Source organism: Schistocerca nitens, chromosome 2 (assembly GCF_023898315.1).
Source record: "Schistocerca nitens isolate TAMUIC-IGC-003100 chromosome 2, iqSchNite1.1, whole genome shotgun sequence".
NCBI classification, from domain to species: domain Eukaryota; kingdom Metazoa; phylum Arthropoda; class Insecta; order Orthoptera; family Acrididae; genus Schistocerca; species Schistocerca nitens.
Genome location: NC_064615.1, coordinates 523764349 through 523788806, shown reverse-complemented (window position 1 = coordinate 523788806; position 24458 = coordinate 523764349). Strand labels below are relative to the sequence as shown.

Here is a 24458-nt window from a genome sequence, read left to right as displayed (position 1 = left end):
CGTGCAATATCCATCGGTCTAAATACCTAACGATGACAGCAACATCTGTGCTTCAGTGGAATTTTTTTCTCACGAAACGAGTAGTTGAAGTGACGCAATCGTTAACTAGAAAGTATTTACCAACTCAGGCCTCGGGACCTGTAGGTGCGGCGAATGTGAAAACACTGGCCTGGCAATTACAAATGAGCAGGAAGATAAGGGCAGATACCGATTAAGCAAGCGACTCTGGGGATGTGGGTCGCACCAACTGCGTAGTTAGGTTCTCCGGGCTCCGTCCTGCAGACGCGGTTCAGCTAAGTTCGCCGAATGGGACGTCTGATCTGCCGAGGCTGCTACCAGGGTGAAGCGTGCTCAGATGTACGGGACGGTCCGCTCTGGAGCGAGGACAGCGTAGCCAGGGCGAAGATAAGGGCTGCGACGGCCGCACGCGCGGCCACGTGGGCTCAGGGCGGCCGGACGCCGTCTGGACGTCGGCAGCCACGTGCAGCGCACGGGCCCGCATCTGGCTGTCACTTGGAGCCGGCGCGCGTGGCCGCGATGCGCACCGGTGCACGCAGCAATGCAGCCACGACACCAGGGGGCCGGCGCGGGGGCAGCTCACGCCTCCGCTGGAGCGCGCGCGCTCTGACCACGTGCGAGGCAGCCAGTGGGACTTAGATCTTCTACGCTATTAACCAAACGCTGTTTCCCAGGGGAAACTGCTGCTATTGATCGGTCTTCACGGAATGGAAGCCCACATATCCTACCTGTACAGGAATTTCAACAGTTACGGAAGAAAGCATACAATCATCATAGAAACACGCACAGACCCGAAAAAGAGTGGGAGCGGATGGCTTGGAGGAGGGTAAATGGGAGGAACTGCCGTCCCGACTGCAGCAAGGGGCCCTTGCGATAAATTTCTTGGACATATATGAACACTTAAATCGAATCGTATGAAATTACGAGCTGTGATAGCATGCTGCTATAGCATTTAAGGGGAGGACCTCGTCGAGAAGCACGAAAAATGGGTGAAGTTCAGAATCTTTTCATACAAAAGCACTCCGTCTTCAGGCCACAAGTGGCCCGTCGGGACCATCCGACCGCCGTGTCATCCTCAGTTGAGGATGCAGATAGGAGGTGCGTGTGGTCAGCACACCGCTCTCCCAGTCGTTATGATGGTATTCTTGACCGAAGCCGCTACTATTCAGTCAAGTAGCTACTCAATTGGCATCACGAGGCTGAGTGAACCCCGATAAATGGCAACAGCGCATGGCGGCCTGGATGGTCACCCATCCAAGTGCCGACTACGCCCGACAAGGCTTACCTTCGGTGATCTCACGGGAACCGGTGTATCCACTGCGGCAAGGTCGTTGCCATTTTTTCATACAAGAATTGTTTTTATTAAAATGCGGGTTTTGCTACTTTTTTATACATATATTCGTGTATGAAAAAAAATTATCCCATAAATAATTAAAAATAATGGTTGTAGCCATTATGCACTCCGCAAAGCATCCTATTTTGCACAAAGTGTTGCACTGACTCGTGGCTATTTCCGAAACCACTAGAAACAGAAAATTCTTAAATTGGAATGAATCTGGGGAACATCACGATAAGATAATAAAAAATATCTCGAAAAATTGCAGCTATTTGAAAACATGTCAATTTCTTGACGTTTTTCTAAGTTCAAATATTAAAAAAAAATTCAAATACAAAAAAGTTCTCTCGAAAGCCCCCTAAATTTAATACTTTTGCTTCAAAAAACTCAAATATATCGGTTAATCTGTCGAGGCTACAGAGCGTTTCGAGTGCTGAAAAATGTATCGAGAAAACGCGTTTATGTTTGGAGTAATAAAAACCATTGTTTCAAAACTTACGGATGATTTGTGATCCTACGACCATAGCGGCATCCTTCCTCATCCTCAAACATGCTCTGGTTCTGAATTTGGTGCTGTACTTTTTCAATCCGTCCTATTTTAACACACTAAGGCATTCTTTGCTACGCGGCGGCCACAGATTTACGGTCAGATAACTCAGACAAATTTTTGCTGTTCGTTCATATAACGATTCTTAACACTTTCATTGTCTTCAGAATAGATAAGTAACCCCCGTTGAACACACCTGCAGCTATATATGTTGCTATTTCAACAACTTCTGAAATACTTTTACAATCAGAAAATCTTTTGTAGCCACGATGTGTATACTTCAGGAATGCAAATCTGTAAGAAAAGATCATTTTTATCGGTCTCGACCAGAACCTCCCCTTAAATCTCATGACGAGTTCATCTCGAAAATGCGCGCTTCTCTATATGAATGCACAGCTAAAAGATGGCTTTTAAATGTACCCTGAAACGGAGTAAATCCTCGTGTATCACGTGATAGATGATCTTAGTAAACAACCAAGGTGGCGAAGAGAGTAGTTCGTGATGATAATAACGAAGGCTTACAATCACTTGTTGATAGTGTTTTCGACTGTGATAATGAAGCAAGTGAGTTGTATTTCCGTGATTCAAATTCTGAAGAGCCACAAGCAGTAGTTGAAATTGCCCTCGAATTCAGAACGGAGTAAGTGATGTTGCCCTTTGAAGTCCAGATGACAGCTGCCTTTTCAATCATGCAACGCGCAGTGAAGGTGTATAGAAGGATAGTTTTTATATCACTGATATTTACAACTCTTAATTGAATACCACAAGATCAGTGGAAAGAACAAAACCTGCTACACCACTTCAGTACGAATGTTGTACAGCAGCTGTTAGAGAGTGGACAGCTACCTGAGTATTCTGCTCGCAGGCAAGTACTACACTTATGAGATTTCAGGCAAAAACATGAGTCGATTTACAGATGCACGTACTCCCAACTTAGAAGAAAAGAATTCGCCAAAAAGTTATATTCTGTGCTACGTAAGAGGGAAAAGAGATGAAAGTGTATAATAGAGTAACAATTGTTGTGTTGCTCTACGTTTAGAGAACTCCTTTGAGGGTTGCTATACTCAACAATTATAGTAGCTGATATGTACGAGGGTTGAATGAAAAGTAATGCCTCTACCTTCATTAATTGAGTTTGGATGGGAATATTTTAATAAATCCAACGCACAAATAATCCTTAGAATGTGATCTTTAATTACCAATATTCACTTTTCCACATAATCACCAGCCAATTGGGTACATTTCTGCTAACAATGTACAAGTTTTCTGAAGCCGTCACGGGAGGACACACTGTTTCCGCAACCACAGTCTCAAAGATCTCTCAGCGTCTTCATCCGAAGCATAGTGATGTCCCCGCAGATCGTCTTTCATTATCGGGAACAGATCTGGACTGTATAGAGTATGCCGTACGGTGATGAGACTCAGTCTCTGAGGTTATGCTATGGTGGCACGTGAAGTGTGTGTTTTGGCATTGTCATGCTTCAGGAAAACATTTACCTTTTCCTTTCGGACCCTTGTTAGCCGTCGTTTCAGAGTTCGCAGTGTTGTGATGTAATGCTCTGAATTTATTGTTGTTCCACGATCAAGGAAATCAACATCGATAACACCATCTGCGTCCCAGAACACTGTGGCCATGGTTTTTCCAGCTGAGGGCTGCGTCTTGAATTTCTTTTTCTGGGGCGAATCTTTGTGTCGATATTCCATAGACTGACGTTTCGTCTCGGGGTCGTAATGGTGTACCCACGTTTCGTCTCCTGACACAATTGAAGGCGTTACCTTCTTTCTCGAAACGCTAGGGGAGTTCCTGGCAAATTTCAAGTCTGAGCGGTTTCATTTCAGGAGTCAGTATCCGAGGTACCCATCGTGTACAGATCTTCGGGTAGTCAAGCAAAGCAATAATGTGACACACATGTTCTTGTGAAATGCCGATTGTACTTGCAATTTCTCTCTGAGTGATGAGACGATTGTCCTGAATCAATCTGTCGACATTTTGCTTGTGAAACTCGGTGGTTGCTGTCACAGGACGTCCAACTCTTAGTTTGTCACGCAGGTCAGATGACCCCGCCTCAACATCTTTAAACTTACTCGCCCAACGACGCACAGTACTCACATCAACACAATCACCATAAACTGCTTTCATTCTCTGATTAATCTCCTTTGGGGTGACACCTTCTGCTGTCAAGAATTCAATGACAGCACGTTGCTTAAATCGCATTGACCGACCGTCTGCGCAGGGTTCCATACTTTACATTGTGACAACACAACCGTTAAATGCTAAGGCTTACGTTTGTCTCAATTGTGTGAGTGTGTGTGCGGAAATCGAGTCACCAGTTTACTTGTATTATTATTGATATTCGCTAGCGATGCAAAGGCTGTCACAAACAGTCTGAAAAGCTTGTAAGGATATTGCAGGGGAGGTTGTGCTGGGAAATTCGAAACGTTGCGCAGATTCACAGTTATTTAGGATTGAAATTGCCCAGTGAGGTCACTGCACGAGTAAATTCAAGCACTTGTAAACACTAAAATGTGGCAATTCACTGATATTTGTGGGTCCGTTCGTTACCAGGTGTTGAAATGCTCATTACCAGCTAAAATGTGCCTTTTTTGGAAGTGATAATTAAAGCTAAGTGGGTAAAAGCCATTGTTGTCAGGTTTGAGGAAACCAAACAAAGAAAAAGTTTGGCGACACTGTCTCCGGCAGGCTGCTTGAATTTGCGCCTGCGACGACCAGACTGGCTAACTTCAAACTAAAATAACTCGGAAATGGGGTAACGTATTGATTTTTTCTCTTAACAATTATTTTGCAGCATGAACTTTGATGTGTCGGCAGAAGTGCCAACACCGTGTTGTTTGAGGAAGCCGAAATGCACGTTATAAGCTCACGCAGGATGGCGTGAGGTCTGTAACAGGATACTTAATGAATGCTATAAAGAAAAGTACGTAGCTGCTGGAATACTTAACTTTAATCCACAATTGGTGAACATTGGTCTTGTTACTGTACATGCTTCATTAGATACATAGCAAAGGATAAATGGCGCCTTGCTAGGTCGTAGCAATTGACTAAGCTGAAGGCTATGCTAACTATCGTCTCGGCTAATGAGAGCGTAATTCTCAGGGAACCTTTCCTAGCAACGTCGGCTGTACAACTGGGGCGAGTGCTAGTGAGTCTCTCGAGACCTGCCGTGTGGTGGCGCTCGGTCTGCGATCACTGGCAGTGGCGACACGCGGGTCCGACATGTACTAATGGACCGCGGCCGATTTAAAGCTACCACCTAGCAAGTGTGGTGTCTGGCGGTGACACCACAAACTTCCCTCTAACACCCTTACAATCATTTGAGACTGTTTCTGACTACACTCTTTGCGTCAAACGTCTAGGAGCGGCAGACCACGTACCGAGGAACACAAAATGTTTGTTTACAGTTCTCAGCGACGCTGGACTTTCTTTTGTATGAGTTAAGCCCCTGAGAGATGGCACGATGTATGCACTCTCCGGCGTTCGTGCGCATTGTATGTTGCCTATCATCCAGTCGTCTTCTCTGTATGAAAAGGGGTAGGCCCAGAAAAATTGAACTTCCTGATACATTTCTTAAATACCTTTCTCCACTTGGAAACACTCAATCTTACTGTTTTCTTGTTGCAACTCACTCTATCGATTTACTGTGGTAAGTAGTATGCAGTGGGCATGGATAGCAAACCCTACTAGTTCCTGAAATCCCGTCACCCCATGACTGGAGAATACTGGAGGACACCACTGTGAAAGAAACTGCACGATTTGATGCTTTGTCATCGCAGACTGCCTAATTTGTCCACTCGCAGCCATATAATACGGCGCAAAAAGATGCCAACCAACAGGGACCGGAAACTAGCGTCACACCTTATCAATGACAATCGGTTGTAAAAATGATAAGGACTGCTGGTGTCGGTGAATGTAGGTCCATCTTACACAGTTTCAGAGCGAAAACTGCGAAGGGAACTGTATGCAGTGGACACTTGGAGTAGGGTACGTCGTAAAAGACCATTGCTGACAGCTGCTCGTAAAGCTGGACGGGTCAGACAAGACAGAAACTGGACGGTAAAGTGACTGAGGAAGGTCATGTGGGCCCAGGATTCGCGATTTTGCCTCTTCAAATGATGCAAGAGGTAGATTGCACCTGCAGCCCAATGAGGCGTTTTGACCTGCAGTGTTGTGGAGGGTGTAGACTAGGTCAGAGGTGGTTCCGTGACGTTTGGGAGTTTTCCGTACCATGTCTTGTACCAACTCGTTCACGTTACCGTGAAAACCAAACAGGATGTTTGTTCCTACATTCCTGTGACCAGGTGTTGCCCTTTCTTCTCCATCTTCATGATGAGTATGCTGTGGACATTCCAGTCTTCCAAGATGACAACGGACGCGTTCACAGGGCAGCACGTACACATTCCTGGTACCATATTGCACATCAACTGGCCCGCTAAATCAGCCAATCTTAATCAAACAGAAAATGTCTGGGACTATGTGGAAGAGCGGCTGAAATGTAGCAATCAACAAGCACGCAGAAAGGTAGCTCTACATGATCTAATCATCAATGAGCGGCTTCAGTTAGATATGGAACACCCGAACAAACATATGGAGGCTAGATACAATATGAGCGTGATGTCTCCTGATAGTGACAAACGTATTATACGCTGTGCTTGTAATGCGCCTGACAGTGCGAAAAGCATGACCTGGCACACATTTGACCGATATTGGTAAGAAATGGATGCAAATGTAGGTGTAGAGATTAACTGATCAGTTGCCTAAGCTACACACTTGGTTACACACACATACCAGGACTTAACTTGTGTAGGCCTGACCTACCTATCCATTGTCGGCCTCGACGCGTCAGGAACGCTTTGCTTGCCGGGCTGGTCCATTAACATAACAGGTAGCGACCGACACGGATGATGAATGACTGTGGGCCGATTGGCTGACAGGGACCTGGTGGCCGATGCGATCTGCAGCCGCACAGCAGAACACAAGAGAGCAGAACGGGTCACACGCCGTGGTTGCAGCACCTGCAACCCCGCGTTACGTATTGTGCTCCCAGCTGCTAGCTTTTCGCATTGGGACATAACGTAATTGGGACGCTTACAGACGTTGCTTAGTCCAAGCAGGAATACTAGACCACTTGTTTGGGAAGTCACACCAGACGTATCCTTCCCCATAATGGACACTACCTTTCTTATAGATTACAAGACATAGCCGTAAAGTTCTCATTATCACATCATAGAAACAGGTACGTACACACTGAAATCTCTGTGCCACCGTACCGTAGCGCACCGGAAGGTTAGCCAAAACAAAAAGGCAATATCGAGCGATAATTCATTTTCTGCGTTTGAAGGGGGACACTACTGCAACAATCCATGCAGAGTTACTGGAGGAGTACGGAAACAGTGCACCATAATATGACACGTGGCGCACACGCTTGCAATGTGGTCTAACAAGTCCGAGTGATGAAGAGATTGGAGATACCTGATGAAGACACCGAGATACGACGTCGAAACATCGTGTTGGAAAGACGTGGTCCACCGGCAGTAAACCAGATTCTATGAGTTAACGTCGTTGCTTAGTCCAAGCAGGAATACTAGACCACTTGTTTGGGAAGTCACACCAGACGTATCCTTCCCCATAATGGACACTACCTTTCTTATAGATTACAAGACATAGCCGTAAAGTTCTCATTATCACATCATAGAAACAGGTACGTACACACTGAAATCTCTGTGCCACCGTACCGTAGCGCACCGGAAGGTTAGCCAAAACAAAAAGGCAATATCGAGCGATATTTCATTTTCTGCGTTTGAAGGGGGACACTACTGCAACAATCCATGCAGAGTTACTGGAGGAGTACGGAAACAGTGCACCATAACATGACACGTGGCGCACACGCTTGCAATGTGGTCTAACAAGTCCGAGTGATGAAGAGATTGGAGATACCTGATGAAGACAAGGAGATACGACGTCGAAACATCGTGTTGGAAAGACGTGGTCCACCGGCAGTAAACCAGATTCTATGAGTTAACGTCGAAGCTCGGAGCGCCTGCTCGATTCTTTGACTGCTCACATATAACCAAAAAGCCCACCGAACCGAGGCAGTAGCGGTAATGTTGCAGCTGTATCACGCCAATCTAGATGACTTATTCTGCCCCTAATCACCATGGTGAAGTACTGGGACTATCGCTATAATTTCGAGACAAAGAAGCGAAGCCAACAGCGGAATGATGTGGCTCCACAGAAAAAAAGCGATTTTGATGAATGTTTTTATGGGACTGTCACGGTCTGGGCAAACCGTCACGGGACTGTACTTGTCGAGTTGACGGGAGACGGTCAAGATGAATCGTTGCCGGAAGCTTTCCAAGGCGGTGATTGTTGGTCCACAACGCTCCAGCTCATTCTCGACAGGACACAGCTGTTGCTACTTTGCGCTATCAAATTTTGCCTCACCGGTGGTATACTCTTGACGTGTCAATTATTGATTTATTTACCTTTCGGCAGGCATTTTCAGAATGATGACGAGGCGATTTTCGAGGTGGAACTCTTCCTGGACAGCCGAAATGCCGACTTCTGCAACCTGGACTGAGACTCGAACATGGGCACTTGGTTTCCCAGAGAGCTGCCATCTGACCCATGAAATTATTTTCCGCAGACAAATCTATAGTTTCAATCAACTAGAGTCTTCATCATACTTTTTTAAAAATTTTGAAACTGTTTTGCCCTAGGCTGTGACCGAACCACTCTTCGTCAGTCTCATTCTTCGAGTGAGAGTCCAACGAGAGCTACAGGTATCCACCGATGTAGACTGTAAAGGTGTGTGAGACATACTGGACGTATCAGGCTTAGAAACAAACCTCTCATGGGGCATTTCTGCAATATCTGTTACGTCTATCATTATAGGAAGTCTTTGTCTACCACCATAATTTTTCCCTTCTTCCAGTCCATCCAGTTCAAGTTCGTTATTATCAGATGAAAATCTTGACAGATTTTAATGTCAGCATCCTGCATATACCACCTGTTTACTCTGTCATCTGGTAAGTATTGTTCACAAACTCATTTCCGCCCGCATCTCGTGGTCGTGCGGTAGCGTTCTCGCTTCCCACGCCCGGGTTCCCGGGTTCGATTCCCGGCGGGGTCAGGGATTTTCTCTGCCTCGTGATGGCTGGGTGTTGTGTGTTGTCCTTAGGTTAGTTAGGTTTAAGTAGTTCTAAGTTCTAGGGGACTGATGACCATAGATGTTATGTCCCATAGTGCTCAGAGCCATTTTTGAACTCATTTCCTTTTGTGTTCCTCCCAGTTCCTCTCCACTTCATGTTTAATTCTACCTACCTCAAACATTTTTCCCTGTACAAGTCCTTTAATAGTTAATCTAATTAAACTGCATGATGAAAAGAAGTGAAGCACCCAGAAGACATGGTCGGATGACAATGTAATGCCTTACAAGTGCGCACCTTCGCTGGGTATGTAAATGATTAGAGGCGCAATTCTTCGTGACAGGTATAACAGCCCCCAGACCTCAATATTGTTCTCTATGTTCAGTGTTGTTACCAGGCCTCGTTGGGTATACAAGGAGGCGTGAACAGCGTCAGACGTTGCGTGATTACTATGAAGGACACGGAAATGCCAGGTACTCGTGTGAAAAAGTGTTATCCGCATGTAAGTTTGGAAGGAGCCTAATTGTAGGTCTCCGTTTGTCCTGCTGGTCGAATCGTGCAATGTCCAGATGTGACGCGGTCGGATGTGACAATGGCCAGACGTTGGAATGCACTGGAACGTGAAGGCAGTCATACTCGTCGTCAAGTTTCTAGTCGTCTGCGTCTGACCGCCACAAGTGAGAATCGAGCATCAATCACATCGTAATCTCTTCACATCTGCGCCTGCCATCATAGAACAAGTAATGGACTCCTTGTAATATTCCACGCAAACGAACTAGAGCTAGACGAAAATCTGCAGTGCTTCATGTTCTCGAAACCAAACAGAGGGAGAGGATATGCATACGTCCTTTGTTAGTCTGATAATTTCAGTGCATTTGCCACTTGCTCTCTATACTGAATATAAAAATGTGTGGAATATAACAAGTTTCGTGATTCACATTACCACCGCCTGTTAAGCTACCATGGCAAGAGGTTATGTTGTGAACCACGCATATACCACTATTTTCGGGACTTTGAAGTAGCTTCTAAAGATAAAAAAACTGAATGAGATGGTTCCCCAAGATAACAGGATTGTGGTCATAACTTTTCGCTTACAACATTCTAAAAGAAGAGAGTCGAAGCTTTTGGAATGCTAAGAGGTAAAGTGGTTCTTCGCAGAATTAGCGAGGAAAGGAAAACAGTAACAAACATCGTTATAAGGAACCACAGAGGGCAAAAATTGAAGACATAGATTCCGACGCATCTAATAAATAACAGATGTTGAATTTAAGTGAAACTTTGAGATGAAGAGTCAGCAATAGCTACAAAATCGTGACAGGCCACGTCAAGCCGACTAGAATACTGATGACCAAACAAAAAATTTAGCTCTTTCAAGATGCTAGTGGAAAAGCACCATCGGGAAAACGCGTACAGATAATTCTGACTAGTCACAAGCTATCAGCGATCTGTGAAGGATAGTTTTGTTTCAGAACCGTGAGGTTGCATTGAAATCGTATTCTCCCAGTGTGACAGCCCATTATCATCGTGCGAGAAGCTCCGAAGAATGCTGGCTACGTACGGTATAATCTAGCAGAATATGGTCCGAACATGGTCATGTCTAGACGTCAAATTGATGTCAAAATTTCTTCGTCCTTAATGACCTCTCCTTTGACAATATGACAGTCTTTCTTTAAAAAAAGGAAAAAATCTCTTACTCCATCTAATGGTAACAAGTAAACAGCTTGACTACGAATCACGAAGGGGCCCTTGTTTGCAATGACATTCCGTGTTAATTTGAACGACACTGTCCTCGTTCCACCAGATGGAAGCTCTTAATGTTCCAACTAGAGCGTAATGATAACCCGCTGCAGAAGGCACAGTGCAGAGCACGCTCTGTTTAGCAAACATGTGTTTATCGCTTCCTTAATTTGGGTCAGGTACAATGAGGCGTGTCTGTTATGGCTACTTACTTTCAATATCATACTCAAAACATTACCACAGAGCAGCCATAATATGTGCGTGTGGGTTTCATTAATGGTGGCATAACCAGGGTAACGCGACCGACCTAGTATCTTATCAGCCTAGACGTTCAGTACAAACGCAAACTTCTGGTGACGAAACTCTCTCTGAAAATGTGGTATCTGTCCGAAAGAACAGACGCCACGCTTTTATGTAATTTATTCGCCCGGATGGGCTATGAATATACAACTTTCAGTGCAGAGGCACATTTACGTTCGAATTCCCGTGGGAATCTAAAATTAGTGAGCATGGAGGACATAGACGGGGCGCTAGGTGGGAATGTGAGAGGCGTGTCGATACAGTTCACGCATTTGTGATGAACACTGTGTCCGGATGGCGCGGTGGTTACCGCAATTGCCTAGTAAACAACACATCCCAGGTTCGAGTACCGGCAAGTCACTCATTTTCACTCGTCATCGCTGATTCCGCACTAAGTTCCTATGCAACTGATATCATTAGTTCATTCCCTTTCCTTTCCTCCCCCCCCCCTCTCCCTCCACGTTCAATTACATAAAACTCTCTCTTGTTCCAGCTGAGTCAAGTGGCTTAAAATCCACGAGCTTCCGGCTGAGTTTCAAATTATTTGGAACTGACAGTCACTTAGTGTTTGTCTGGCAGGCGACTCTTAATTGAAATGTCTGTAGCTGAGGAGTATTCGACTGAAAGTTCGTAGGTTTCAAACCACTTGTCGCGACTAGAAGATCGAGAGAATTTTATCAGTATACGTCCCCGTGATCTCTGGTTTTTCTATTTGACAATACAGACTCCCTTCTTTAGCATAAGCGTACAGTTAAAAAAATAAATAAATAAAATGTGATGCTTACCAAACACGACTTTCAGTACATTATTTTCCACAAACAATTTTCCAGTATTGTTCGTTAGTGGTTAAGTGGCATCTTCGTATATGGTGGATGCAAGGCGAGGAGTCCTAATTTTATTTTTCAACTCTCAGTATTTCTTACTCATGGTGGGTTTCTGGAACTTAACGTGTGTTTCTCTTAAGCCTTCCGGAAATTCCGAACCGATCAAAGGTCTTTGGCGAGTTAATTCCTAAAATAAGAATATTTACCTACAAGTAAGATTTTATTAACCCCCTTCTGAAGAGCTACGTCTCTGCCAAAGAAAAGTATCGTGATTGGCAGAAATCCTACAGGATGTTATGCTCGCTTATAAGACGCAGTTAAGCGTAGTGACGTGGAAAACCTATCGTTCCGTAATACCACAAAAGATTTCTGTAGACAAATCGCTCTCTCTCTCTCTCTCTCTCTCTCTCTCTCTCTCCCTCCCTCCCTCTTCCCCCCTTACTCGATTACGTAGTAATAGCAGAGTCTGAAGAACCTGAAAACACTCATTCTACAGAACGACGTTTGTTGAAATGCTGTATTCAAATTGGTATAGTATCAATGAACGTACACTGATTCAAACAGCGAATTTCACATATCATTCACGGAGAAAGAAAGCAACAGAACCGAACCATGTCCGATAAAATCCAAGTGATGTGTCTCAATCACTCCGGTTCTCATCAGCTGTCCTTCATCATCATGAGTGCGCGATGTCATTGGAAAGCTAATTTTACGCTATAATTTCTGTTAGGGTCGCCATCGCAGGCAAAGAATACGTGACTCTGCTCTTTTTCTAGCTACAAGAAATTATTCCACGTCCAGATCCTGCGGAAATTTCTCACCCATTATTAGCTTCCACGATGGCTCCAAGGCACACAGTGTGAATAAATCCATTGTCAAAATGTAAATGTGGAAAGTCATACGAGGAGCTAATTGATAGGAAGACGACGGAACCATGCGACCGCTACGGTCGCAGGTTCGAATCCTGCCTCGGGCATGGATGTGTGTGATGTCCTTAGGTTAGTTAGGTTTAAGTAGTTCTAAGTTCTAGGGGACTGATGACCACTGCAGTTAAGTCCCATAGTGCCCAGAGCCATTTGAAGACGACAGCTAAACACTCACAATAGGATTTCTGCTGTTTATTTGCGTCTCATGACACGTCGAAACTTTTAGAGTGAGAATTTGTATACTATTGATGACAATAATAGACTACATTTAAACGCTTGATCTGAATTTGTAAGAGAAAAGGTATAAACCACAGGGTTAGTTTTATACATGTTCTGGTTGTGTTATTTAACACGAGTTTATTTAAAGTAGGAAGACAAGAAGTAATAACATAATCAATAAAAAAATCTTAGAATTTAACAACTGGTCGAAACGGTCTATAAATAAAAGTTTGAGGAAGAGGTAACATGCTGCCGTGGACAAATTGCATTTCACAGGCAGCCACGTTGATTCTCTATAGTAAGGCGCTAGTATACATTTTATTGTTCAAAGCACTCGTTATATCTCTTCCATCGGTACACCACAACACAAAGGATGGGGCCCCTCCACGTCCACACCAACGTGGTGACCAAACCAAAAGTTCTACTGTCACCTCCGTAAACACGTTAGTTTTTGAATCAGGCGTCACAGGATGCGGGCTGTGATGTTGTCCATGCGTCTGGGTAAGATTACTCATTAACATGGTCCATCAGGAGATAGAAGTGGTCGAAAACGATTGAAGGGTAGCGGTTGTAAGGGCAGAGGAAAAAAAAGTGCCAAGGCAAGAGCCAAGGGAATACACCAAGACATCGTTACATAAATCGGTAGCACACAATAGCTGCTTCAACTATCAGATGTGGCATGTATCGCTGGATTTCAAATTAGGGGCTATAAAGAGGCTGATACAGTACCTTCAACCCATAGTGTTACATTAGTTCGTGCTTCTTTTAAGTTAGACTGGTCGTGTACTTCTTGAGTCACGCTCATATTTCGTCTAATCTATGTTAGCAGACAATATGAAAACAGTAGTTCTGCTGCCAATGAAATTTGAATAATCCGATGTACTTAGTGGTTGATACAACACTTCGTTGCAATATTTACATATCTACCTTCTATTGCTAAGACATGGGACCAGTCGTTCCCAGTAAAACACATTTTACAACTGGCTATCAGGACTCAAAATAGAAATGACAGTGAAATTGCACTCACCGGCAGGTGAATTAGACACACGCAAGTTCAGGGAGAAGAAAGAAGAACTTGTGCGATTTTCGGATGACATTTTAGGTCTGTCAGTAACGGAAAGGACTTTTGAAGATGAGTTGAACGGAATGGACAGCGTCTCGAGAAGAGGTTATAACATGAACACCAACAACAGTAAAAAAAGGTTAAGTGAATGTAGTTGAATTAAATCATGTGATACCGAGGTATTAAGACAAGGAAATACGACACTAATATTCTCATTGTAACTCGATGATTGTCTCTTAGTTTCCGCACTTTTCCATGCCGAGGTTGTCCCGTCACAAGATTAGTACTACTGCGAGAAATGTTGGAGGACTTGTTAGCAATATCCCAAACAATATAACGTCTCTCTAGTACTGACACTACGCTATCATTCCTTTCAGTGGCTTTACTTCCGTGATCGGAAAAGCCTTGTGCATAAGAATTTGGAATTTTGGAGGCAACCTTCGAGAGGGAATTAGTATTTGGATCAGCGCAGAAAGTGTTCTTGGGAGTCACAACGGTTAAAGTGACAGCTTATGAAATGCTAGAAATGCATCGTCGAGTTTTGGTCCTGGTACTGGTAAAAACAAAATTATTCACATTAGATCATAACAGCTAATGTATTCAGAGGTACCCCCAAGTGTCCCTGTAAGAGAGTCGTTTCCATATAACGGATAAAATTAATATAAAGCAGTGACGATTGCTCAACTACTGGTTCCCTTATGTATGTAGATATGCGATTAAGCGTCCGCACGAGTTGTATCAGTCCTATACAGCCATGTCAAGTGGTGAAATGCCTGCCGGACCACGCGCGCGTAAAATGGGGAGTGGGGGGAGGGAGGATTCTTGGCGGCTATGCTACCCTCCTCCCCCTCCTCCCCATAAGAGAAATATTTTAATACGCGTGGTTATATTTTTCCATGCATCAATTTACAAATTTTCAACTAACTTTCGGACAGTAACATAACATGAAAACAAGGAGTATTGCCAAAATGGCAAGGAATTTTACAAACGAAAATTTCTATTTAACAACAGATATTTTCATTTGCTTGCTTACATGGATTGGCTCGCAGCTTGTCCACCTGTAGGGAACATTCCGGCCAGGAAAAGAAGCTCATCCACAAATTCGACATTGTTCGTGAGTACACAGGTAGAATCAGCGACCCATAGGGAACTGATTATAACGAAACAGAAAGGGAAAGACATTCCAGTAACAAAATAATAAGATTTAATTTCCCGAACGTATTTGGACACGACGGAAAGAAACAGCAACCCTCCCATTTACACGCTCACATTGTGGTGAGTGCACAATTGCCGGTTGGGGTGGCCGAGCGGTTCTAGGCGCTACAGTCTGGAACCGCGCGACCGCTACGGTCGCAGGTTCGAATCCTGCCTCGGGCACGGATGTGTGTGATGTCCTTAGGTTAGTTAGGTTTAAGTAGTTCTAAGTTCTAGGGGACTGATGACCTCAGAAGTTAAGTCCCATAGTGCTCAGAGCCATTTGAACCATTTTAGTGCACAATTCATGTAGATTATAAAAAAAATGGCTCTGAGCACTATGGGACTCAACTGCTGAGGTCATAAGTCCCCTAGAACTTAGAACTACTTAAACCTAACTAACCTAAGGACAACACACACATCCATGCCCGAGGCAGGATTCGAACCTGCGACCGTAGCGGTCGCGCGGTTCCAGACTGTAGCGCCAGAACCGCTCGGCCACCAGCGGCCGGCATGTAGATTATAACTTTTCCAAACTTGTGACAGTTTATTGCATGAGACAGGCGCTTTTAAAATTTTGGGACGAATCCTTTCCAGATGTTATTGCTCTGCATTACAATTCCTTGGAAGATATGCTAAAGAGACGTAGTGTGCACAGATGTAAACAAATTATTATTATTATACTACTAGCTTTTTAAGGGCAGCTTCGCCCACGTATGTATGTGTCGCATACACTAATGAGCCAAATCATTATGATCATGGCCGAGCGGTTCTAGGCGCTTCAGTCCGGAACCGCGCTGCTGCTATTACGGTCGCAGGTTCGAATCCTGCCTCGGGCATGCATGTTCAAATGGCTCTGAGCACTATGGGACTTAACATCTATGGTCATCAGTCCCCCAGAACTTAGAACTACTTAAACCTAACTAACCTAAGGACATCACACAACACCCAGCCATCACGAGGCAGAGAAAATCCCTGACCCCGCCGGGAATCGATCCCGGGAACCCGGGCGTGGGAAGCGAGAACGCTACCGCACGACCACGAGATGCGGGCGGGCATGCATGTGTGTGGTGTCCTTAGTTAGGTTTAAGTAGTTCTAAGTCTAGGGGTCTGATGACCTCAGATGTTAAGTCCCATAGTGCTCAGAGCCATTTGAACCATTTGAACCATTATGATCACTGCTTAATGGCTTGCTTGTTCAATTTTGAACGAAATGCATCACTGATTCTGCGTATCAGCGTTTGTGGATTTATGTGCCATTAGATGTCTACGCACAGATCATGAAATTCGCGTAAATAATAGGCCGGTGATGGTGCCCGATAGCGACCCAGATGGGTGCCATAGGATTTACATCAGACGAATTTGGTCGCCGAGATGTAAACTCGAGTTCACTATAATGTTCCTCAAACCAAATGGTTCAAATGGCTCTGAGCACTATGGGACTCAACTGCTGTGGTCATAAGTCCCCTAGAACTGAGAACTAGTTAAACCTACCTAACCTAAGGACATCACACACATCCATGCCCGAGGCAGGATTCGAACCTGCGACCGAAGCGGTTGTGCGGTTCCAGACTGGAGCGCCTTTAACCGCGCGGCCACTCCGGCCGGCTCCTCAAACCACTGTAGCACGGTTGTGGCTCCGCTATACGGACAATTACACTAATAAAGGATGACATCGCCGTCGGGGAAGACATCAAGAATGAAGGGATGCACATGGTTCGCAGCTGTCAGCGTGTCTTCGATTACTACCACAGGTCCCATGCAAGCGCAGGAGAATATCTCCCACAGCATAATACAACTCCCTTCAGCCTTTGCCCGTGACGCGTTTCACGTTTCGAGCCGCCATTAACCTCGATGAAGGTGGTTGCGGATACGATCATGGACCTAGTGGAGCCAAAATGTGATTTACCCGAAGAGCCGACACGTTTCCATTGATCGACTGTGGAATCCCGATGGTTGGCGATGTCTTTGGATCAACACGTAGGGGTGGTCGGCTGCGGAGCTCCATATTCAATAACGTGCGATGGACGGTGTGCTCCGAAACGCTTGTGTGTGCACAAGCTTTGTGCTCTGTCGCCAGAGATACCATTGCTACCTTAATATGTAAGCACCTCAGTGTGTTTGTTGTGTTTAGTCTGCATGTAACAGTCTCCCCGCAAACACGTCATAGAGTGTAATTTACAACCTGATGTTTCTACACAGTCGTAACTGTACCACTTAATGGATTACCCCTGGCAGTATAGACTAACCGTTTGTAACCTCCGCCTCACTTATCGACCTTAATGACAGTGAAAAATTAAACCGCGTGTACCTAATGGAAATTTGGGAAAAGCAATCGTCACCGAAGTTAATCTGTCGGTAAAGAGGGAGGAAAGGGTTGCATCTAAATGAAAGAAAAATGCAAATGAAACTGGTGGAAATTAATTTTGAAAAGGGGTAAAGTTAATACAGAAAGTAAATGTGCGGCCGTTACGTCAAAAATTAACTAGCGGTAATTAGATATTTGAGATTTGGGGGAAATTACGGTCGCCAGTCCTAAGGACAATTACTATAGTAACTGAAAAAGAAAGGTTATTACACATATAATTAGCACTAGAAGCGTGGCAACTGAAGGTTGACACGTGTAGTGTGAAAACTCAAAGTTTGTCAGAAGTAATAAATTTCGCTACACTCTGACTTAATTTAGCAAAAGAATTAATAAAACCGTAAAATTGAAAGTTAATTTAGTGACTGAGATTAATAGTGAACTTTGTTTCTGAAGCATATCGAAATTCAGTAAAATGCAGTTAGTCTTGGGCTACCTCAACAATCACTTCAAAAGCTACTTGAATCTACGCAATTTAGAAGTAAGAGATTTAACTTCGAACTTGAATTAAATGATTCTGAACAATTAACAATAGTAAAATTTAGTACGTACCAAGCTGAGCTGCAGTCACAGGTAAGCTAAAATATGCTAACATACCTCGCACTCTTAATTTGTGCTCGTGTAATCTAAATATTGTAGCCAGCTATGAATACTTTAACTGAACTTTGAAATTAAAGCAGTGAAATCGAATTATATTATTTTAATGCTGGCGTTTGAATTTCAACGAGACTCGGGTTCATTTCGGAAAAGGAAGGGACCCTGCTTGGCAATGCAATTGGGACAATGAGCAACAAAGGTTCATGCTAAGTTGCTGTAATTTTGTGATGCAACAATTTTAAAAGCTGAGGTCTGCCATACAGTTCTGAAACTTTACGTGCTTTTAGTCTTCCTTGTTGGTTGATTGAAGGTTTGAAGTCGTCGATCGAGGAGGTGGCGACAGTCATTCATTGTCGGCCGTCGCTGTTGCAGAAGCTGGATGTTGGCGCGCCTTCTTCTCGACACGGTCACCAGGCGAAACGGGCTCTTGATTTGCGCCAGCTAATGCTTCCCGTCCGCGACACCGTGCTAGAAACTATTATAGCCAGTCGAGCGCAATTACATGCTGCCCAACCCCGAACGCGCGGCAACTCGCGGGAGCGTCACATAACACACCTCCTCCACTGCATTACTCCAGCCAGACACTTTCTGCTCTGCCCGCGCTCCACGCGGCCGAGTTCACACTACCAAAGATCCTAAACACTTTTCTTCTCCACACGACCTATCGATGTATTCGTCCGATAGCATAGTTTTCCCTAGGCCAGACCCAGCGTATAAATACAAATAATATTCACAAAACAAACCAACATATATATATATATATATATATATATATATATATATATATATAAACAGTAAAACAATTACAATATACAAAGACACAGAAACGTCATATATTCAGGTAACAAAATATGGAAAAAATATTATAGTACAATAGATGGAAATAGGAGAATATGCATTTCCGGCGTTACACGTTTACCATCCACGTATCCACAATTCAACACCTGACTCGCTGCTCAGGGAAAATAAGCATTAATCACTTGCTCTTGCCACATGTACTCGGACGTACTAATCAATCTGAAAACGTACTGCTCCTAATAGGTATTATTTTAGTCAGCCAATAAAGTAAATGGTGATGAAATGTTGTTCAGTACACTGTCCTCAGTCACTAATAAAAACATCTGCACTTACGCCATCACCACACCGAAATAAAATCTGATTCTCTGCTGTTTAACAGTATACAGCTCCAGAGAGAATGTTAAATTTATCTGTTGTATTCAGTCGTGTGACATGATCTTAGGTCCGGAAACACATTGACGAAATTATTGGCTGCCTGCGGTGTTCACTCTCGCGACATACTTGACACACTGAACAGCATAAATAAGAGAAAATCGCACATCATAATTTTAAAACTGTTCCAAGTCAACTAAATACAGGAAATAAATACCAAGAGGTCGTTCTCGAACATTTTTACGTCACTCCTTATCATCCACACCCCCCTCTCCTAGTGGTAGTGAGGGATCTTATTCCCGCAGTATTTTTATAGAAATAATAATTCATGCACATAACAAATTTGATTGAAATTGCTCCAGGTGTTCCTGATTTATGTGTCAGTGTTGCTCTTTTTTCATTCCCACCCTTTTGGGATGTAGGTGGTTCTTATCCCCACAGTGCTTCTTTCCAGACAGCAAGTAACCAGCAATCCTCCCATTCTTTAAAGAATCGTATTGCCCTGTACAGAACAGCTTCAAACTTCTGATTACAGTACGAATGAGATAAAATGTTAATCGAAAAAAAGTTGAGATCTGAAATGGCATTTAAAAATTGTTGGAAGTCGCCAGCTGCTCTCATTACCAAACAGTGTATGAGTATAAAACGGCTAATTTTCACATCGTTTTAAGAAAACCTTGTTTTTCACGCATCCCAGTGTTCATGGCGTCGTATCTCCCGAACTGTGTCCTACGGTGATATAATTTTGCAGGTACGTGGTGACAATTCTACATCTACATCTACATCCATACTCCGGAAGCCACTTGACGGTGTGTGGCGGAGGGTACCTTCAGTACCTCTATCGGTTCTCCCTTCTATTCCAGTCTCGTATTGTTCGTGGAAAGAAGGACTGTCGGTATGCTTCTGTGTGGGCTCTAATCTCTCTGATTTTATCCTCATGGTCTCTTCGCGAGATATGCGTAGGAGGGAGCAATATACTGCTTGACTCTTCGGTGAAGGTATGTTCTCGAAACTTTAACAAAAGCTCGTACCGAGCTACTGAGCGTCTCTCCTGCAGAGTCCTCCACTGGAGTTTATCTGTCATCTCCGTAACGCTCTCGCGATTACTAAATGACCCTGTAACGAAGCGCGCTGCTCTCCGTTGGATCTTCTCTAACTCTTCTATCAACCCTATCTGGTACGGATCCCACACTGCTGAGCAGTATTCAAGCAATTAATTTTACATGGTCATTCCATTTTAGATCACTCCTAATTCCTACTCCCAGATAATTTATGGATTTCACTGCTTCCAGTTGCTGACCTGCTATATTGTAGCTAAATGATAAAGGATCTTTCTTTATATGTATTCGCAGCACATTATACTTGCCTACATTGAGATCCAGGCAACGGCCTTGCCGCAGTGGATACACCGATTCCCGTGAGATCACCGAAGTTAAGCGCTGTCGGGCGTGGCCGGCACTTGGATGGGTGACCATCCAGCCGCCATGCGCTGCTGCCATTTTTTCGGGGTGCACTCAGCCTCGTGATGCCAAATGAGGAGCTACTCGACCGAATAGTAGCGGCTCCGGTCAAAGAAAACTACCATAACGACCGGGAGAGCGGTGTGCCGACCACATGCCCCTCCTATCCGCATCCTCAACTGCGGATGACACGGCGGTCGGATGGTCCCGGTGCTTTATTACATTGAGATTCAATTGCCATTCTCAGCACCATGCGTCAATTCGTTGCAGATCCTTCTTGACAGCGCGGCTACACCACGGAACTTGATGAAACTATACGGGCTGAAGCGCGAATAATCCGCTATGTCCCACAACAAATTCCCCATTTTTTCAGCCGAAATTTGCCCCTCCCCCTCCTGTATATATTTTATTATTGTTATTAAAACCTAAGCATGTCCGGACCGATAAAACTGGGGTTACGACAAGTTGTATTGGAGAAGAGGGCGGTAACAAATAGCGTTCCCACTTCCCCCTAGAACGGAACCCTACTAGCCGCGTGACGCTCGCAAAAAGAGCGCAACTCAGAAGACACGATAGCTTAAAAATAACTCCGAACCCTCACCGTGTGAGTGGAGAAATGTAAATAAATGACGTGAGAAATGAAAGGAAACTACTCTAGAAGGTAAGACACTTGCTGACGGGAGGCCGGTGTGTGCGCAGTGTCGGACGTGCAGTGCGGCCGGCAGTGGTCGCCGGGTCGTCGCGGCGCGCGCATCGTGGGCGGCGAGTCTGCGGCCCCCGGGGAGTTCCCCTGGCTGGTGTCCATCACGCGCCAGGGCGGACACTTCTGCGGCGGCACGCTGCTCACGCGCCGCTGGGTCGTCACCGCCGCGCACTGCATGTGCAGGTCGGTAGCACTCTGCCGCCCGCTGCTCTGTGTAACACCTGCCATTCTGCTGCTGCTTCCGGAATGAGATTTTCACTCTGCAGCGGAGTGTGCGCTGGAATGAAACTTCGTAGCAGATTGAAACTGTGTGCCGGGCCGTAACTCGAACTCGGGACCTTTGCCTTTCGCGGGCAAGTACTCTACCATCTGAGCTACCCAAGAACGACTCTTGCCCTCGGGGCGAAAAGTCGTTCTTGGGTGGCTCAGATGGTAGAGCACTTGCCCGCGAAAGGCAAAGGTCCCTAGTTCGAGTCTAGGCCCGGCACACAGCTTTAATCTGCTGCTGCTTATTTATAAGTTTATTTGTAAGCTCTTCCAGAGGTTCTGAAGACGACTGCGCCAAAACTACAAGACAGAAAAATGGCACATGTGAGTGAACAGACCAGCTCTCCGAGTATCGATTCGTAACAAGCGCCGTGACGTAGTTGCACTGGGCAGCAGGCGTGTCAGAACATGTAAACAAAACATCTGCTCCACATTTTCGCAAGGATTAATCTGCACCTGCAGCTAGACAATCCAAGGAGCAGTTTCCTGGGCTTGACTTTTTCTGGGCAATTTTTGTCAGTGACTTCAATGAACAGTAGACTTGTATTCACGTTTGCCACCTGTAACGTGAGTTAAAAATTTGGAGAGATGCTCTATCCACTGATATGTGTCTATTTTCTGTATGTCTTGTAGTTTTAGTTCAGTTATCTCCTGAAATTTTGGAAATAACCCCCACACCCAGTTTAGAAAAATGAGTTTTGCACTATTTTGGCTTAATAGGGAATAAGGTGCTTTCCAGCAAGTACATTAAAAAAAACTGACAGTCTCATAAAACCTTGTTTACTTTTATTCCAAAAATATTGCTAATAAGTATTTTATCTACTAATAACTTTCTTACTTCTCATTTAATTGTTAATACTGGAGTATTAATTTTTTTATATTACGCTCTATAAATCTACTAAACAGAATATTTCTGAGACAAATACTTCTAAGATGAGAAGAAAATCATATTTCTCTTTAAAAATTCTTATTCTTTGCTGAAACTTTTTTATACCCTGGAAACTCATGGCGATCTTCATGTACAACCTCAAGCACATACTTCTTCTGTTCCCCGTTTCTTTCTAAATTATTTATTGTAGTCTTTCATGAGATTCATACCTCTCTCAGCCGAATCGTATATGTCTTTCAGTTCAATAACTCGTTCTAGAGCGTCAAGGACTTCTTTTTCACGATGTTCCAAAGGCTTGGGTTAAGTAACTTCTTATTGAAATCAGATCTACCAAACATCCTCCTATTTTGTTAGAAACGAACTTTTCAATCGCAGGCCGCAGCTCGTGGTCGTGCGGTAGCGTTCTCGCTTCCCGCGCCCGGGTTCGATTCCCGGCGGGGTCAGGGATTTTCTCTGCCTCGTGTTGCCTGGGTGTTGTGTGATGTCCTTAGGTTAGTTAGGTTTAAGTAGTTCTAAGTTCTAGGGGACTGATGACCATAGATGTTAAAGTCCCATAGTGCTCAGAGCCATTTTCAATCGCATTACAGATCACTTCCGGAATTTGATCGACAACTACTTGATTCCTTTTTATATTTTCGTCTGATGGTTCTGCCTCACGATTCAATGGACTCGTCATTTTCATTTGATTTTTAGAGGACTAAATAGTATCAAAGTTGTCAAACACAACAGAACTGGGAAAAGTGGATAAAAGAGGTTTCAGTTTTTGTACAACTGCTAAGAAATGTCGCACGCGACACCCTGATATTAGTAAAATTTTGAAAGATTGCTGAAATTCGGTGCTTTGAATCCAAAAATGATACATAATTTTGCTTCAACGTACGTAATGATAAGCAAAATCAAATATTTTCTTCTACTAACAGTCCAAATTCATCACGGAACATAGATATTTTCATCTTTCCTGTTCGATATTCCTCGAGATGTTGTTTTGACAAGAGAAGTTGCAGTTAATTCTAAAAATGTAATACAACTCTCTCATGACTGTGTTTGTGCAGCTCGCCCCATCTTCAGAAATACTTGTGAGAATGTTTAAGGTGACCAGCATTGAATGGGTACTAGATTTTCTTTAATTTCATTATGAAATGCATTAATGTGTGAAATTTATGTTACAGTCACGTAAATATTTATCTTAGTAAATTGTTAAATTTCAGCCTCGTATCCTATTGACTGTCTCTATTGGTTTTAGAAGCTCATCTCTCATCTCTCATCATCAAACATAAGGTGATCATTTCCAAGCATGGCACACCTTTCAATCATTTTTGATCAAAAGTAGCTACTTTGTTCGCTAATAATTATCGTTAAAACATTAGCATGTGCTACGTTCACAAGTTTCAGCTTTGTAACCTCCATCGAACAAATCGAATATTTTTGTCTGGAAAAAGATGTTAGAAGACGAACTTCTCAAAAGAAGGTTAATTGAGTGTAGTCGTATTAACTCAGACGATGATGAAGGAATCCGATTAGGAAATGAGACCCTAAAAGTAGCTGATAAACTTTGCTATATGGGCAGGAAAATAGATTATGACGGCCTTAGTAGAGACTGTCTGGGAATGTGGGAGTGACAACAGAAGCTTGGATGAAAAACAGAGTATAAATTTAAGTGTTAACAATCTTTTCCGGTA

At 44.0% G+C, this 24458-nt stretch overlaps 1 protein-coding gene across 1 annotated transcript in view; it reads left to right on the top strand.

Annotated features, from left to right (window-relative positions):
* Positions 1 to 24458, top strand: part of LOC126235133 (transmembrane protease serine 9) — a 47363-nt gene that overhangs the window by 6943 nt on the left and 15962 nt on the right. Inside the window, exon 2 of the mRNA XM_049943865.1 lies at positions 21620 to 21806. Within this exon, the coding sequence (XP_049799822.1) occupies positions 21620 to 21806 (187 nt within the window). The remainder of the gene's footprint in view (positions 1 to 21619; positions 21807 to 24458) is intronic.